The sequence below is a fragment of the Erpetoichthys calabaricus genome, chromosome 2 (assembly GCF_900747795.2).
Source record: "Erpetoichthys calabaricus chromosome 2, fErpCal1.3, whole genome shotgun sequence".
NCBI lineage: Eukaryota > Metazoa > Chordata > Cladistia > Polypteriformes > Polypteridae > Erpetoichthys > Erpetoichthys calabaricus.
Genome location: NC_041395.2, coordinates 82,148,965 through 82,168,890, shown reverse-complemented (window position 1 = coordinate 82,168,890; position 19,926 = coordinate 82,148,965). Strand labels below are relative to the sequence as shown.

At 39.4% G+C, this 19,926-nt stretch overlaps 1 protein-coding gene across 3 annotated transcripts in view; it reads left to right on the top strand.

The window, feature by feature from the left end:
• The first annotated feature begins 258 nt into the window (after window positions 1-258).
• hapln2 (hyaluronan and proteoglycan link protein 2) overlaps window positions 259-19,926 on the top strand; it is a 43,201-nt gene continuing 23,533 nt past the window's right edge. Inside the window, exons 1-2 of one of the 3 annotated variants that reach the window (XM_051923310.1) lie at window positions 259-582; window positions 11,252-11,365. In XM_051923310.1, the coding sequence (XP_051779270.1) occupies window positions 11,257-11,365 (109 nt within the window). In that variant the 5' untranslated portion in view covers window positions 259-582; window positions 11,252-11,256. Of the gene's footprint in view, window positions 583-4,737; window positions 4,874-11,251; window positions 11,366-19,926 lie in introns of those variants that run through there. The other 2 variants (XM_028793996.2, XM_051923309.1) reach the window with 2 other exon arrangements.

The following is a 19,926-nucleotide window of genomic DNA, read 5'->3' as shown; positions in this document are numbered from 1 at the left end:
CTGTATTTGGTCACTAAGAGTTTGTTCATTACACTAGGAGAGTCTCAAATGATATTATTATCACATCAGGCACATAGTGAATAAAGCTCTTCTGTTTAGGCTTACTGAGCTGGTGTGCTAAATGGGAATCCTTCAAGCTGTGACCAAGTTTATACTCAGTCCAGCAGGTGCGACACCCTGGTGAATTGCTTCCTTCCTCTGTTGGCTTTGTGATGCTAGGCTTTTTGATTGTTTTTTTTTATCCCTCCATACTGAGCCATAGCCGAATGGGCATCAACAGCTAAACAATGGGGACTTGTGATTTTCTAATTAACATCTGGAAAATGGCAAAGAAAAAGCTGTTTACGATCTCGGAGGCCAGCACACTGCAGGGACAAACAGGCAGATTAGATAGCTTTGGCGAGCAGAACACACAGAGCGCCACAGAGAGAAACTGAGGGAACAGGAGATAAAAAGGAGCAAAAAGAGAGAAAAGGATTGAGAACATCCGTCATGGTCATAAGGAGACTTTAATTAACTGCTTAATTTACACAATTATTCCCGCTGCAGATTACAGTGACTTACTTATCCTCACTTTTTAAGGTAAGAATTTGTATTATTAAAACATTTCATCACCTAGAATATGTCCTTGATTTTATTTCTAAGCTTTTCTGGTACTTTTTAAAAATGTATTTGTTTCATAAACAATGCATTGTATAGTAAAATACTATCATCCTAATAAATACTATCACACTATCATCCTAAATAAGTGAATTTATTTACATCTTCACGTAACTGCAGAATTCTAGTTCTATTATAAAACTGTCCATTTCAGAGTTTGATATCAGTTATCAAACCTACATAAGTTTACAATTATTTCTGGCTTTTTTTGCTTAAAATAATAAAATTATTGAAATAAAATGATTAAATACTGATCTTCATTATCATTACAATTAAATATTGAAATTTAAACCTCAGTATTAAAGACTGTTAATAGTAGCCTTCTGAGATGGGTTCAGTGTCAGATAGGAATTTATTAGCTTTAATGTTTTTGACATCATATCTCTCTCTCCTAACTCTGTGCTTAAAGAACCCCATAGGTTTTCGTAATTTATGTCTCTTACTATGTTTATTGTATGCCCTGTTCTGTTTCATGTCAGCTTAATCAACTTAGCAAGTAAATAAATAAGTAGTAAATTTTAGTAAAATACATTATGTTGAGATATTCTGGAAGAAACCAATTCATCCAAATCAACTGCAAGCATGTCCCCTTACCATACTGACAGACACTATCAAAATCAAAATTATCTCTGGAGTGCTGCATTTAATAATAATAATAATAATAATAATAATAATAATAAATGTTATTTATATAGTGTCTTTCCCATTCTCAAGGTGCTTCACAGAGTCTCTTGAAGAAACAGCAGGTATATGTAACATTGGGTACTGATGTTTCCTGAATAGACCATTAAAACAGATAGATACATTATATATAATGGCATTAAATAGAATAAAAGACAATAAAACAGAGTAAAATGCGAAATTCAATTCTAAAAGAAAGTCTAGCAAATAACATCAGTTGTGTTATAACACACACACAAATTATGCTGAGCATCTGGACAGAGAGGAAGACTGAAAGAGGACACAGAATGTCATGTTGTAAGTTAAACACCTTCCCGAACAGATGAGTTATAAGTTGTTTTTAAAAAGAATGAATTGCATCAGCTGACGTAATTAATTTAAGGAGGTCATTCCAAGGCCCTGTCACCTATAGAGTGCAGGTTAGTATGGCATTTATGGAAAACTAAATAGAATTGGTGAAATAAAATATTATCTTAGGTTTTGTTAGTCACTAGGAAATGTAATCATTTATAAGTGTGTCTTACTGAAGCCTTTTCCTTTTGAATTTTGCAAAGTAGTCGACCACATCATCTTGTATATGTGGAAGAAAATAAGCCGCAATTTTTTGATTTAACAAAAAGGATGTCTTTAATAGCATTAATGCTGATCCAGAACTTTACCATTAAAGTTCTGAATACCAGTTAAAGAAGTCTTCAGTTTTTTATGGCTTGGAAATCTTCTTCCTATTCTTGCCATTCCATCAATCAATGTCAGCCTGCTTAGATCATAGCAACAAGAGCTAGGTCATGTCTGGTGACCCAGAGTTAGCAAACATTTATCAGTTTTATTGCTTACAGAGATCATTAGTTGTCTTATCAGTAATTGCCTGACCCTTGAAACTGCAAAATACAGTGTAACTATAAAGATATAGATTTAGTTACAACTTAAAGAAAATAACTAGTATAAAACCATTTAATATAGACGAAACCCAGTTCATTAGTTATTGTTAAACAACAACATGTATTTTCCTAGTGATCGATTTAAAGTTTACAGAGCAGAATACAAACCCTAAATAGACATATACAATTTAAGCATTTATTCTTCCACATATATAACATTATTTAATCAAGTTGTTAAGTTTGTTGTCATGTGTACACAATACAATCAGAGTCTTACTTGCATGTTCCCTTCAAACTAGTGACAACATTGTAATACAAAAAACAGGCAATGAATACAGCACCATACATTAAAGAAAAACATCAGACGTAATACACATGAAACGCATGTCAGATATGCTCATGCAGTTCTCGGTATGAGCGGCTGTTCAGTAACTTTACGACTGAAAATTATTTAATTGACGACAACTTTGATGATGTAAAATGCATTCATTACTTTTTCTTTGCCAGCGGGCATACCACATACACTTCAGAACAGGTCATCCACCTGAAGCTAAGCATTTTTGGGCCCGGCCAGTACTGGATGGGAGACCAACCAGGAAAAGCTTGGGTTGCTGCTGGAAGTGGTGTTGACGAGGCCAGCAGGGGTTGCTCACCCATTGGTCTGAATGTGGATCCCAATGCCCCAGTGCAGTGACGGGGACACTGTGCTGTACAAATGGTTATGCCCTTCAGATGACACATTAAAATGAGGTCCTAACTCTCTGTGGTCATCCCTGGGCATACTTCATAAAGAGTAGGATGTATTCCGATGTCCTGGGTAAATTGCCAACCATTCCTTGGTTCTGGTCACCTAATTATCCTTTGTCTCTAATTGGCTAAGTATCTCTTACCCCTTCACCACCTTATAGCTAATGTGTGCTGAGCATACTGCCACAAAATGGCTGCTGTTGCAGGTGGTGGATCCAGGGTCATCCAGGTGGATGCTGCACGTTAGTGGTGGTTGAAGTGGCTCCCACCTCAATGAAAAGCACTTTGAGTAGTGAGAACAAATGCCATATAAATGTAAAGAATTATTATTATTATTGTTATTATTAATTTGATCCATTACAGGGTCTCACTTCTAGACAGGGCACCCTTCTTTCTTATGACACAATGACATTCAGCACTGGACCAGTTTAGAGACAACAGTTATTCTTGTATTAAGATCTCTGTAGCTTAGGCAGATTCACCAGAAAAAAACACCATCTTCACCCTAATAGGTGATACCAGTCACAATGGCTGCATATATTATTTCTTTAGAGCCATTATGTATTACATTACACTGAGTAGACTGTGTATATATTCTTGCACTATGTCTGTGTGTTCCTCATGATCTATATCGCTACTGCAGCAAGTTAATTTTGCCTTAAAGATCATAAACTTCCTGTGAATTGGCACAATTGTTAAATAAATAATCAAGCGGAGTATGAAGACTCTGAATGGGTGAGGGTGTGTGCACATGCCGGCACCACTCCAGGGTTGATTGGGGTGTTTGGCTGATTGCGCATTCATGTGCAAATGTGAGCAGGTCAGTCAGGTGCCTCATACACACCTCTGAGTAGACAGAGGTCAACACCTGCACCCAATCAGACAATATAAAAGGAGCCTGAACGATAGAAAGAGAGGGAAAAAAAGAGAAACAAAAAGAACAGAAAGAGATAATGGAGGTTACAGAAGGAGTAAGAGGCAGGAGTGATGAGGAGCTCATGTGGTAAAGACTGGTGGCAGATGGTCTGGAGTATGCCCCAAAGAAGTGAGCAACAGGCCAGTGCTTGAGTGTGGGGCTGGAAAGGGAAATGTAAGTGGGGTTTGTCACAGAGTCCTACAGGTGCCAACAGACTGACAGTAGGACCCTGAACCCAGGACAAGTGGATGACTGCACAAATTGGTGGGTGTCTCCTCATGCTGCAAGGTCCAGATGGGATACACTGAGGATATGCCAGATTTTAAAACGGGGCAATGGGGCTCTTATTTATTTTAATGGATTGACAGATTCCTTAATCTTGTTTTGTAGAATATATTTAAGGAATAACTTTCACTTGCCACTTTGCTTTTATGGATTATTTATATATTAATATGCACTGCACTATTTGCACTTTGGATTTTGTTTTAATAAAAGCACTTGGCCCTTTTGCACCAACCCCTTGCTAACCGTGTGTGTCCTCATTTGCCTGGCTCTCCCTGGTTCATGACTATCGATTGCTTCGTGTTCAAGAGGCTTTCAGAAGCAACCAGGAAGCATTAAGATGACCCGTACCACCACAGTTATATCTGTTTAAGGAGAATGTGAAAGCTTCATATAGTCTGAGATCAGTGAAGTATCTGAACTCACAATCCCTAAAGCTATGATGCAGTGTATCCATCATGCTACCATGAACTGTAGGCAGTTTTGTGTTGAATTCATTTTCTCATCGCTCTAAGGAACTGGGTACACTCCATCTCTTCACTGATTCTTTACATCCACTTTCCATTACATGGCTGCACGAAGTTGGGAGTTCAGGAATAGATGCAAATCTGTATTGAACCCAACATATTACAAGATTCACTCATCCACATCTGTTCTGTCTCACATTGGATCAGTTGTCACCTGTCAAAAATATTCTGTCATATGTAATGTATGTATTTTTAATGTGGAAGGTGTCAGGAATACATCCATACTTTTTTTCTTGTCTGTTCATTGTTTGGAATGCATTATTCATTTTTATTAACATTTGTTTTTACTTTTATTGTTATTCTGAAGAGGTAAAATTTTTTGCATTAGTTTTTTTGTGTCAAACCATTTTCTGTATTTCTTAACATAGCCATTTTCTGTGTCACAATGATGCTGTGTGGTTGTCAGGCACATAATGCACATGTCATGTGTCACATCATATTACCATAGCCATGATACATAAAACTTCTAGCACAAAAAAATAAATGAATAAACCAACTTAGGAAAAGATTCTGTTTATGAGTACGTAGCTTTGTCCCAAAAATTTGGTGAACGATCAAATGACTGATTTGTTACACCTGAAGCTCATGTCAAAGTCAATCCTTTAGTTTAGACTTTAAAAAAAGCCCACTTTTGATCTCTTTCATTCAAACTATAAATCTGCCCAGTAGGATACACAAAACACCCCACTAGAACATTATAGATGGATTGGATTGAAAATGTGCAAACATTACCGCTAACCAGTGATATTGGTGGGAACTGAACTTGTATTTCTAGAACTGTAAAGCAGTGGAGCTAATCATGCTATTGCCATGCCTTGCTGGATTAAAATAAAGGTAGTGTTGATAAAAAGTGCAGCAATTTACAGTTAATTAATTTATCTTTCAAGCTCCAAAGACCCATTTGATGTAGGTTTTTCATTAAGTTTAAAAAATAAATAATTCACAGAACAGTTGTAGGACATTTTTTCTCCCTCTATCAGTTCACAATATGATAAGAATGACAACAATTTTATTTAATTAAATGGAACAATCTGTGCTACTGTCTTCATGTAACTATAGGACAGTCACAAATATGACTCAGTAAGAGGTTATTCATAACCATATGTGCAGAAGGGCCCCCTTTGATGTTTTCTGAGGAATAATATAAAGTATTAAATATGTATAACTTAAATGGTTGAGTGCATGTTCATGAGTCAGACTCTACTTGCAATTCATAAAAAAGCATTGGAAAAATAAATGAGCAGCTAGACATTTAGACTTGCAAATTAGATCAATTTTTAAAAGGTGATTCTGCTATTTTATTATTTATTTATTAATGTTATTCACAGTTTACAAGTTCATATTTTTAATTTAGAAGAAAACATATTTTTTATTGTTTTCTTGTAAAGTTTAATTTACCAGTTGTTTTGATAAACCCATTAGGCAGCCACGGGGTGAACAAATGTAGATACCTTTAGTCTGTTGTTCATAAAAGATAGAAAACTTCAATATTTTGGCAGTGGTATTGGGAGACCGAAAAAAAAGTCAGTGTAATGATTTACACATTGAACTGATTTATACATTGAACTGATACCAAATAAATCTGTAAGAGTTTTATGTAGAGGTGGTGCTTTGCTACAAATACTTAGGGGTCTACATCAATGACAGAATGGACTGGTCTCAGAACACAGAAGAACTATATAAGAAAGGGCGTTTCTTTAATATGTTAAATGACATCCTTCACATCTTCTACATCTCCATGATGGTGCAAATTTTTGCGCTGTGGTGTGCTGAGCTGGTAACATCACTTCAAGAGAGGCCCACCTGATCAACAAGCTAATTAAAAAGGCAGGCTCAGTTTTAAGACACACTCTGGACCGCCTGGAGGTCATAGCAAAGGAGAGAATTAACACAATGTGTGCCATTATGAACAATGCTGTACATCATCTCTTTGACATAGGACTTTCAGACAACGAATTATTCAGCAAAAGGGTATCAAGAAACGCTACTGGCAGTGGAGTAGCTAGCTTGCTGAAGGCTCCTGTGCAGTGCCCTGAGGTGGGCCCCTTCTGTCTAGTTTAACTGTTAGTAATTTATTCGCAACTGGATCTTAGGGGCCGGCTGGACTGTGGCGTCCATGACCGTGTCACTATCAGATCACACACTGGTGACAAACAAAGCAGCTCTCTTAATGAAATTTGTTATAACTTTTTAAATTGCTTTATTACAGCCACTGTAAGTTAAATAAAATAAATTGTGGGAATGGAATGTGGGAGGTGTAGTAGTAGTACATAAATATATGTAAAATGTGGACCCGCTTACTTTTCCAAGACAACCTTGTGAAAGAAGATGATTAAAATGTAATGTAAGCTAGAAAGTGGAAACTGTTCTGTGCTATAAAATGAAGCAATTTCAATCTGTAACAAATTAAAACGACAGCACTGGCTGACAGGATACTACTACACAATTGACCTGTTTTACACAAGTCCTCATAGTAGTGACACTAATGGACAGTAAGTCATACTAAGGTACACAACAAAACAGATTCCAGATATGTTAAATTGTTAAAACTTACAAAAATGGAACTGACTGGCAAGTCACAAATCATATTACTTATAATATCACTAGTACCTTCATCCATCCATTGTCCACCGCTTATCCAAAGTCGTGTCGTGGGGGCAGCAGCCTAAGCAGGGAAGCCCAGACCTACCTCTCCCTGGCCACCTCCTCCAGCACCTCTGGGAGGACCTTGAGGAGTTCCCAGGCCAGCCGGGAGATATAATCCCTCCAGCGTGTCCTGGGTCTGCCCCGTGGCCTTCTATCAGTGGGACATACCCGGAACATCCCCCCAGGGAGGCGTCCAGGGGGCATCCTGACCAGATGCCCGAACCACCTGAACTGACTCCTCTCAATGCGGAGGAGCAGTGACTCTACTCCGAGTCTCTCCCGAATAACTGGACTCCTCACCCTATCTCTAAGGGATAGTCCAACCACCCTGCAGAGAAAACTTATTTTGGCCGCTTGTATCCACGATCTTGCTCATTCAGTCACTACCCAAAGCTCGTGGCCATAGGTGAGGGTAGGAACATAGATCGACTGGTAAATCGACAGCCTCGCCTTTTGGCTCAGCTCTCTCTTCACTACGACGGACCGTTGCAGAGCCCACATTACTGCAGATGCCACACCAATCCATCTGTCGACCTCCCGCTCCATTCTTCCCTCACTCATGAACAAGACCCCAAGATACTTGAACTCTTCCACTTGAGGCAGTAATGTGTTCCCAACCCGGAGAGAGCATTCCACCCTTTTCCGGCTGAGAACCATGGCCTCGGATTTAGAGGTGCTGGCTCTCATCCCTGCCACTTCACACTCGGCTGCGAACCACTCCAGTGAGAGCTGGAGGTCACTGTCTGATGAAACCAACAGAACCACGTCTTCTGCAAATAGCAGAGACGAGATTCTGAGGTCACCAAACCAGACCCCCTCCACTCCTTGGCTGCTCCTAGAAATTCTGTCCATAAAACTTATGAACAGAATCGGTGACAAAGGGCAGCCCTGGCGGAGTCCAACCTCAACTAGAAATGAGTTTGACTTATTACCGCCAATGCAGATCAAGCTCCTGCTCCTCCTGTACAGGGACTGAATGGCTCGTAACAACGAGCCTTGTACCCCGTACTCTTGGAGCACACCCCACAGGATGCTTCGAGTGACACGGTTGAATGCCTTCTCCAAATCCACAAAATACATGTGGACTGGTTGGGCAAACTACCATGCCCCCTCCAGGATCCTGGCAAGGGTGTAGAGCTGGTCCAGTGTTCCATGGCTGGGACAGAATCCGCATTGTTCCTCTTGGATCCGAGATTCGACTATCGACCAGACTCTCTTCTCCAGCATCCCTGAATAGACCTTAGCAGGGAGGCTGAGGAGTGTGATCCCCCTATAGTTGGAGCACATCCTCCAGTCTCCCTTCTTAAAACGTAGGTCACTAGTACCTTAAAATACTCATTTACGTGCATTCTGTTGCGCAAAAGTCTCAACAATGTTTGACACATCAAGTTGTCTGGTACGCTCATTTTCGATTGAGAGTACAGCCAAGCAACTAAGTCTGTCTTGCGACATGGTGTTTCGTAGGTAATTTTGGATGAGTTTTAACTTGAACAAGGCCCTTAACCTGCAATTGCTCCGTCCTGGGTATGACGCTAATCTGCATCCATCCCTGCATGTAGGCCCTCCAACCTGCAGGGAAAAACTTGGGGGTTGGTGGCAGAATTGGCACTCCAGCCACCATAAAAAACCTTACACTGTTCCACTCCATCTGAACTAGTGGGGTGCTGAGGTATCACCCATTGCAAGGCTGCACTCGGGTCCTAATCTGGATCCTGAGTTGGTTTGTGGAGGGTGCGGCAATGCACTGTATCAGTGCATGCTCCTAACCCCTCTCTCTCTCTCTCTTTAACTTGGAGAACAATCATTCACATGCAGCAACACTCATTGGTATAGTCAGCAGTAACATATAAGCCGAGCAAACATCACTGAATCTAGTAGACGACAGTGCACAGAGATCAATCAGCAAGAGTTAAGCTACTTCAAAAACAGTCAACTTGGTTGACAGGATGGATTGAAAACATGCACGAAATGACAACAATTGAGTGTAAATGCCGGTGAAATGTCAGTGCTATAGGGTTCAGCAAGAAGATTGGCAGCAGCAGACAATTCGCTGGCATCCATCAAGGTCAGAGTTGATTGTAACAAGACATTGAAAATTGAAGCCACTGCATCGAGACTGTGAAACCCCTGTTTTAGTTAAGTTATTAAAAATTTGTAAAAAGTGTATATGGCCCAGAGTGGCCCCCCCAAGCTCGTAGGCCCTTGTGCTTTGCATTTTCCATTGCTACACCAAATTTAAAAATGTTTCTTCCTTCCTTCCTTTTTAGTCATTCTGTTTAGACCACAGAGTATGTGTGTAAATATCTATCTATCTATCTATCTATCTATCTATCTATCTATCTATCTATCTATCTATCTATCTATCTATCTATCTATCTATCTATCTATCTATCTATCTATCTATCTATCTATCTATCTATCTATTTAAAGAGCTTGTGTAAAATGCCAAATTCTCTCCTGGACAAATGAAGATCTATCTATCTATCTCTATGAGGTTTTGCAATTGTGTCCTTTTGCTTAGATAATTTCTAAATCCAGCATGTGACAAACTCAAAAAATGATTGACTGTTGAAAACTGAGTGTATCCTCATCGACTACAAAAGAATAGCTAGTTATTTTTATTAACAAAGAAATGTACAGTGATATCATGCGTAACAAAAGGAGGTATAGCCTCATTTTAAATTAAATGAAATTATTTAATTGTTTAATCTATTAACTGATTACCTAACTATGTCTACTTTTTTCATCATTATCTATAGTAGTGATAAAATTGAACTGTGCATGAAAGCTAATTTCTACCTAAAACTGACAAGATCATCACATACTCTATGTGCCTAAAACATAGTTACAGCAAAAACAGAGAAATAAGCAGTTTGTGAGTACAGGCTATTCAGCCCAAAAAGGCTCACCAGTCCTATTGACTTAATTCCTCCAAAACAGCGTCAAGCTGAGATTTGAAGGTGCGTAAGGTCCTACCACACTACTTGGTAATTTATTCCATGTATCTTTGATTCTCTGTGCAAAGAAAAACTTCCTAATGGTCAGGGTCTGTTTGTGGCGGCTATCGCAAGGGGCCAATGCAAACTCAGTGAGGAAGAAATTAAGTGAACATCATCTGTGATTGGTCAAAACATTGGAGAGCAGGGGAACTACATTGTGTATGATTAGTCAAGATGTTACTGTATTTCCATAAGAAAACAATTTTCTCTTTCCAAAAAGCCACTCAAAGATTGCCTTCATTTGCAGTGTATAGCACATCATTTCTTAGAGTAAGCCCAATTTTAGGCATTGTGCATACAAAATGACTCTAGAAGGTGTGAAAATGATTTAAAATGTACTGCAATGGAACAAATATTGGGCAGTATGTTTGCGCTACTATTCTGTACTCAGTGCCAAGTGTAATACCTGGCAGGACATCTTTGTCTATGTACGTTATACTGTTGAACTGTTCTTCTACAAGGGCTTTTATTTCCTTCCACTGTCCAAATTCTTATTGTTTAAACTGCCCAGTGGGTGTGTGTGTGTGTGTTTGTATGAAACTTGTGATACACTGTTATTCCATTCTGGCTCTTCCAAGGCCCCTAAATGATTGGTGCAAGTAAAATAATAAGTGGATGAAAATAAACAGGACTTGTATTAGAAGACCTATGCCACAGCAAAACAAATCTTAGTCTGAGATTGTTCTACACAAATAAGGAATAATATTCAAACAGGAACTGTTGTTCATGTCATTGAATCATGTTTTGTTTTTTTCAGTAGACACTGTGCTGTATATAGACCATGGCCGTGAAAGTGTGGCAGTCAGAGTTCAATAAATCCTTTGATTCAAACTGGTACAGTAATGTGCTATAAAAGAACAGAATGATACACATGTACTGCAGTGGGGAAGTAAATAGTTCCATTATTCTTTACAGGAAAAATGAAGGACACAGGATGTCTCACAACACATATTCTCTCCATGTTTTTCCTGTTTGTATCCTGTTTTTCATGGAATTCGGCCATTTATAACAACAATCAACGACCACAAGGTTAGTCTATCTGATTATCTCCGCACCTAATGTATCTAGTCTCAAACTTTTTTGGTAAAAGGTTTTGTATATTGCTGAGATGGCCTAGGATCTAAAATCACTCCTAGCATTTTAACAGAAGCATCTGTGGTAATATGAGGTGGGATACCATCGTGCTATGACATATCAGCTTTAATATCCTCTACCACATTACGTGGCTCATTTTGGCTGAACTAGAAGAATCCCAGTCCACTTACTGTAACTCAGTGGGAAAGTAATATTGTATATTATCTAAAATTAGAAAAAATAAATCTTCTTTATAAGGATGTGTTTGAAATCATTAATATAATTTTAAAGTAAGCATTCTAGACCTTCCTATTTGATTTGCTGTTCTATACAAAGAAGCCCTATAAATGGGTCTCTCTTGTGGTATAGCTCTCTGAGTCAGGTGGAGCAAAGTGCTGTGTTTTGTTTTATGGATTGTGTTTGAAACATGTTATGGTACTTGCCATTCTTTCTCATTTTTCTTCAAAAAATATAGCAATTACTATTTATGTATTTGGTTGCCAATACAGTAAAACTATTTAACAAAATGATTGTTACTTGAGGGATTTGAACATTATATTTCTGATGTACCAACACTTCGTCATTAGCCATCCTTTATTACTTTAAGCTATCATCTGGCAGCTGTGATTTCTCATTTCATATCTCTTCTCATTGAAGAGTGAGTTAATTGAAGAGTCGACATTTCAGCGATTCAGTGCTCTGAATATGTCTTAGTTCAGAAACATATTGTTTTCATAAGAGGTTTTTATGCACAGGAAAAGAAACAGAAAGTTGCCTTTTTCTTGATATCTGTAGGATGAGTGAATAATCAAAATCAAAATTACTCAACTATATAAACAACTTAGATATTCTTAGTGTTTGGGAACAGCGGTAAAACATCCTGAGGCTACCATGATTCAACTCTGTTTGACTTTTTGTTGGGATCAACCATACTGAACCATTCTACCGTGTTCAAGTAAACTGAACCATTGCTTAGTAGTATACAGTAGCTGCTACTGTCACAGATTTTATACATCTGTATCTACATGTAACCTGGGTAGATTTTGATAGATAGATAGATAGATAGATAGATAGATAGATAGATAGATAGATAGATAGATAGATAGATAGATAGATAGATAGATAGATAGATAGATAGATAGATAGATAGATAGATAGATAGATACTTTATTAATCCCAAGGGGAAATTCACATACTCCAGCAGCACCTTACTGATACAAAAAACAATATTAAATTAAAGATTGATAATAATGCAGGTAAAAAACAGACAATATCTTTGTATAATGTTAATGTTTACATGGGTGGAATTGAAGAGTCGCATAGTTTGGGGGAGGAACGATCTCCTCAGTCTGTCAGTGGAGCAGGACAGTGACAGCAGTCTGTCGCTGAAGCTGCTCCTCTGTCTGGAGATGACACTGTTTAGTGGATGCAGTGGATTTTCCATAATTGATAGGAGCCTGCTCAGTGCCCGTCGCTTTGCCACAGATGTCAAACTGTTTAGCTCCATGCCAACAATAGAGCCTGCCTTCCTCACCAGTTTGTCCAGGCATCTTTCTTCTTAATGCTGCCTCCCCAGCCTCCCCGCGCAGAAGAGGGTGCTCGCCACAACTGTCTGAAGGATGCCAGCCTTCTAAGGAAGTATAACCGGCTCTGTCCTTTCTTGCACAGCGCATCAGTATTGGCAGTCCAGTCTAATTTATCATCCAGCTGCACTCCCAGGTATTTATAGGTCTGCACCATCTGCACACAGTCACCTCTGATGATCACGGGGTCCATGAGGGGTCTGGGCCTCCTAAAATCCACCACCAGCTCCTTGGTTTTGCTGGTGTTCAGGTGTAGGTGGTTTGAGTCGCACCATTTTAAAAAGTCATTGATTAGGTCCCTATACTCCTCCTCCTGCCCACTCCTGATGCAGCCCACGATAGCAGTGTCATCAGCGAACTTTTGCATGTGGCAGGACTCCGAGTTGTGTTGGAAGTCCGATGTATATAGGCTGAACAAGACCGGAGAAGGTACAGTCCCCTGTGGCGCTCCTGTGTTGCTGACCACAATGTCAGACGTGCAGTTCCCAAGATGCACATACTGAGGTCTGTCTTTAAGATAGTCCACGATCCATGCCACCAGCTATGAATCTACTCCCATCTCTGTCAGCTTGTCCCTAAGGAGCAGAGGTTGGATTGTGTTGAAGGCGCTAGAGAAGTCTAGAAACATAATTCTTACAGATTTTAATTACAAATATTATTTATATATATATATTATATATTATTACAGATTACAATTTTGAAAAATTGCAGAATGTAAATTGTTAATAAAGCTAACTCAGTAATACAAAATAAGAATGAAGGCGTGTTAAACATAAACAGCACAGGGGCATAAAGCCTAGTTTGATATCCACTCTCTGATTGGTCTATCCACAGGTAGGTAGGCTAGTTACTGGAATGGGATTGGGGGAATAAAAAGGAAGAGAAGGAAGAAGAAGGGGTAACCATGATGGGGGAGTAAAAAGGAAGAAAACTTTACCTGAATGCTGAAGCAAAAGGGACTGGAAAGAGAAGCTAAAGTTCATCAATGAGAGGATAAATGGGAAGTTTTAGCAAAATGCTAAAATAATGAGAAAGGAAAAGCTCTAGTATAATGCTCAAAAGACGCAGATAGGCAAAGCCTCAGCAAAACGCTGAAGCGCCTTGAAACCTGATAGCAAAGCACATTCTCAGAGAAAAGGTGACTCAGAAACACCAAAGAACATGAAGAGACCTAAGTGAGGAGAAGAAACATCATGCGGATGTAAAGGAATGTGTCGGTGAGCCGATGACACAGGAGACAGGAGGGCACAAGTTCAACTCTGGCAAATCGCAGGTGTGTGGGTGTTTTCTTGATGGGATGAGATAAGAAGTCAATAGGAGATCAACGTGGTGTAAGGGAGAAGTTGCTTCAGCAAAGCTGCTGGCTATTAATTGGTTTGGGTTAAGCCAATTCAAGTGAAGAGGCCAGTTCTGTTTTTGTTTGTTTGGCCACCACGCACTCAAACTACGGTTTGTGCCCCCAACAGAGAGTTAAAAATTATTCATGAATCTTAGAATTAATAGGGGGTGAGCTCACCAGTAGTAATTGGGTAGACAATATATATATTGCAGATTGTTCCTTGCTGTATATAATAGTATTTTTTTAATATTTGGGTATCTGTCACTGTTCCTTTGAGCATTTAAGTAAAGTGGTTTTGGTAAACTTGGAGTAAATTGTGCATTTTTATGGTGTAATAGGTTAAGTGGTCCAAGAATATAAGGAGGGGAAGGTAAATGTTTCAGATATTTTTTAAATGTGAATATTGAGATGGCAAAACTCATGGCTCTGCACATTGATTAAAAGGAAGATGTGGGGTTACATCCAGTATACCTTATACATTCTGACACCTTTCCTGTGGCCCATCAGCAAAATGTCCCAGTCACATTGACATTGCTAGATGAAAAGGGAAATCCTAAGATCTAAGCTCAGGCATTATTCCATCACTATGAGGTTTAGTGGTGTAGTACATGATATCCAGTTTCAGAAATGCTTATATATGTTCCTAAAAATTTTAGACTCAAAATTACTACCCTGTCACAATGGATTTCACTCTGAACTACATAACATTACATATACTGTTCATCAAGGGATGTAGGAACAGTCACAGCTTTTGCAAAGCAAGATGCATAAGCATCTGGCCACGATGAGAAATAACCCATAGCAATTAAGGTGAAACCTTTCCTTTCCTTCGGCACATGTGGAGGACCAAATGCATCAATTGCCACCCTCTCTATAGGTTCACCAACATCATGCTTTTGTCTGCAGTTGAGGCTTATTAGGTAAGAATCACATCCACAGCACCAGCTCTTACATTCTGCTTACAATAAATCCAATAATCCAATATACAGAAATGCTTTCTAACCCCAAAATTTCCTGCTGTGGACAATTCTTTTGTTGGTTTTAGGATAGAAGGCTTATATAAGGTGCTCTGTGTTTTGTTACCCAATACACTCGTCAGCTGATGTTGTTGCACCTTTGGCACACTGTCCCCTCCCCAACTTCCATGTTGTCCCCCTGAGACTCAAGATTTTTATTTATTCATAACAATGGGCCATGTCTTCCCATATAGGCTGTTGTCCTTCAAATTTGTCAAGGGCATATTTAAAATTTTAATGGGCCCAGTCCAAAAAAATAAATTAGCCCCAGCTCATGTGATATTAAATTATCAAAGAGATAAGTCAAGCACGTAAGCTCGTAATGATGCACATTAGGGATCTGTGGCAGTGAGGAGATTTGTAGTTTAGTAACAGTGCATTCCGGCCCCAGGTTGGATGGGGTGTAGGTGCGTGTGGCAGCATAGCAGAGTGGCCCTTGAGTTTTGATGCGGAAATTGGCAGGTCATGCATTCACATGCACTGCTCTCAGATCAGCCAGTTTCCTCATTAGTGCTCTGGGCCTCTACACACACTGGATTTTAAAGGAGTCTGAATTAGATATAGAGAGGAGAAAGAAGAGGACAAAAAAGGAAATAGAGTCTGAAGTTGGAAAGGAAAGGAAATAGAGTCTGAAGTTGGAAAGGAAAGGAAATAGAGTCTGAAGTTGGAAAGCTGCCACCATTGCTCAAGTCACTTTCTTGTCCATGGGTCATGTCTTTGAGTATTTCATACAACTGGAACACATCTCTCCATGATCTTTCACCACTGGCCAATCCCATTTTTAAACAATTCAATGTTGATGGCTTATAAGCGGTGTTTAGAGGAAGGATTTGAAAGAGACTGTGAAGAAAGTAATTCACCAGATGGACCAACTTGCACAATGACTCAGTGGGAAACCTACAATTATGCTGATGATTTGTTAACTTCACAACTATGATTTAAACAGTTAAATAGTGTCATCTTCTGACTTGACCTTTTACTCATTATAAACTAATATGATAGTGTTTTTAATATGAACAAATGAATGATTTAGACTAAATAAATGTATTGGTTTACAGAGACAAAAGAGGGAGAAAGAATGATTTTTAAAACAGAGAAGGCTAGGAACAAGGCTGAGAAAGATTTTAGTCAGATAAAACAGATGAAAGATGAGCAAGGTGTGGTGTTAAATGAGCATGAATGAAGACAATCCAAGGGTAGTATTTGGGAATGGAGTCCCAAATGAAGGGCTAGTACCAAGAATAAGGAGGGAGAGCTAATAAGTAAGGGAGACACTGAAAAGAATGAAACATGGAAAAGCAGAAGAACCAGATGAAATTCCAGCAAAAGTGTGTGAGAGTTTAGGAAAAGAGGAAGTAGATGTGTTGCGAGATCTAATACAGAAAATCTATGAACAGGAGAGAATGTCAGAGGAGTGGAGGAACAGTGATTGTACCCATTTATAAGGAGAAGGGTGATATTCAAGATTGTGGAAACTATAGTGGGATAAAGTTAATGTCACATGCAGTGAAAATTTAGGAAAGAGTCATAGACGGAAGGCTCGGATATGAGACCACCACAATAGAAGAGCAGTTTGGTTTTATGCTAGGGAGAGGAACTATCGATGCAGCCTTTGCACTGAAATTGCTTATAGAATACAGTAATCCCTCCTCCATCGCGGGGGTTGCGTTCCAGAGCCACCCGCGAAATAAGAAAATCCGCGAAGTAGAAACCATATGTTTATATAGTTATTTTTATATTGTCATGCTTGGGTCACAGATTTGCGCAGAAACACAGGAGGTTGTAGAGAGACAGGAATGTTATTCAAACACTGCAAACAAACATTTGTCTCTTTTTCAAAAGTTTAAACTGTGCTCCATGACAAGACAGAGATGACAGTTCTGTCTCACAATTAAAAGAATGCAAACATATCTTCCTCTTCAAAGGAGTGCATGTCAGGAGCACAGAATGTCACATAGATAGAGAAAACAATCTCTAGCAATCAAATCAATAGGGCTGTTTGGCTTTTAAGTATGCGAAGCACCGCGGCACAAAGCTGTTGAAGGCAGCAGCTCACACCCCCTCCATCAGGAGCAGGGAGAGAGAGAGATAGAGAGAGAGAGAGAGAGAGAGAGAGACAGAGTTTGTTTTTCAGTCAAAAATCAATACGTGCCCTTTGAGCTTTTAAGTATGCGAAGCACCGTGTAGCATGTCGTTTCAGGAAGCAGCTGCACAAAAGATAGCAACATGAAGATAATCTTTCAGCATTTTTAGACGAGCGTCCGTATCGTCTAGGTGTGCAAACAGCCCCCCTGCTCAATCCCCCTACGTCAGGATCACAGAAAGTCAGCACAAGAGAGAGAGAGAGAAAAGTAAGTTGGGTAGCTTCTCAGCCATCTGCCAATAGCGTCCCTTGTATGAAATCAACTGGGCAAACCAACTGAGGAAGCATGTACCAGAAATTAAAAGACCCATTGTCCGCAGAAATCCGCGAACCAGCAAAAAATCCACGAAAGGCGAAGCACGATATAGCGAGGGATCACTGTAGTATCAAAAAAATACAAAGGCTTGCATATGGTGGCATATGGAGAAGGCTTATGATAGAGTGCCACGTCAAGAGGTCTGGAGGTGCGTGACAGAGAAAGGAGTACCAGAGAAATATGTGAGGATTGTCCAGGATATGTCTGTGGGACTAGGGACTCAGGTTAAAAGCAGCATTGGGGTAAAAGACAAGATACCAGTTAGAGTAGGTCTGCAGCAGGGATCTTTAAGTCCTTTGATTTGGTTATGGATGTGTTGAGTCATGGAATAAAAGAAGAATCCCCCTATGTATGATTTTGCCAATGCCATTGTGTAGCACCAGAAAAGAGAAAGTGGAGAGGAAGTTGGAAGAATGGAGAAAGGCTTTGGGAGATAAAGGTGAAGGTTAATATTAATGTTTTAAGGCAATGGTAAGGCCAACAATGATGCATGAAGCTGTAGTAAAGGGAGTGCAAGAGAAGAAGTTAGATGTGACAGAAATTAGAATGTCATGTAGAGTTACACAGAAGGAGAGAATAAGAAATGAGACAATCAGAGGTACAATTAAAGTAGGAGAAATATCTAAGAAAGTATAGGACAGTAAGTTGAAGTCGTATGGGCAAGTGATGAAGAAAGGCAGTGAATACGTGGGCAGAAGAGTGATGGGAATGGAAGTACAGGGGAAGAGAAAGTGAAGGAAGCCAAAATGGAGGTGGATGGATAAAGTAAAAGAAGATCTGAAGGAAAAAAGTTTGACTATGGAGCAGATTCTGGACCGAACATTTTGAAGAAGGTTGATCAAGTAAATCAACCCCACAAAGAAGTAGGAAAAAATGAAGAGGATGAAGAAGATAGAAGATGTTTCACTTTAATCAACACAAAACACGCAGCAATTCACAGCTCACACTGACAGTAATTCACAGCAATTTTTCTGAACATCTTTGCAAAGCAGATCATCAGTAGATTCTTCCTCTTTCACAAGAATTTTGATTGAGAGGTACTGTTCATTCAAATCCCTACACTCAAGAAGCACTTTCAGCTGCTTTCAGTACAGATTTTTCTGTATGTTTTTTTTTCTCAATAAGCTCTTTTTTAATGTTTTGTTGTATTTTGTAGTGTGTTTATTAATTTTCAGCTCTCACACATTTGTCCTCTAGATTACACACTCCTCTAAATAATGCAATTCACTGTAGAGTTTTCATTATTTTTTTCTTCTTTCTCCCAATATTAGTATGGTCGCAGAGCATATCAGTCAACTTCCTCTCAGCATTACAATTGCAGGTCTCTAGAGACCCACCAGGAGTAACTTCCTCCATTGCTCCCTAAAGCCCTCCTGCAGCCAATGCTGGATATGCTGGAGCTGTCCATTCAGCGAGGTGTGGAATGCCCAGGCAAACTGTCTGTAAAGTGGGTTGATTGTAAAATCAGCCTAAAGGTGTGCCCAGTGAAAGGTCCCTAGAGAGAACACTGATGTTAATAAAAGAGCCTTGTTAAAAACAACATTATAGTCCCTATGGGCCCCCAGCCCCATGGGCCCCAATGCAACTGCTCTGCCCAGATTGCTTATTGTTATGCCACTGATCATTCTAATTAAGCAGGGCTGTAAACCTCTTGCCTGTCTTTTTCAACTGTGCAGACAGCTCAAAATTTCACCCAGCTTCATACCTCCCTGGTACATTATCTAGTGGCTGAAAACAGAAGTCTGAATGTTTTGAACTCAGATGGCTGTCCACAGTAAAACTGATGGAAATGCTCAGCATCTCTCTGTTCTAATGAGATTATGACTATAAAATGCAAGAACCTTCTCTTTATTTTTCCATCACATGGTACAGCATGCCACCTAGTCCACAATCACTGGCATCTTTGTCCAGTGTAAATGTATGGCCAGAGGAAGATACTATATCTTGGCAAAAGAACCTGTACAAAGGACTGGCTTCCAGGACTGAAATATTTCCTCAAAAGAAGAGATCCACATGAATCTTCGCTTAGTCTCAGTCAGTTTATGCAAAAGTCTAGCTATTGTAACACGCCCCTTCACAAATTGCCTTTAATAAAATCCCAAACTCCACTGATATCCTA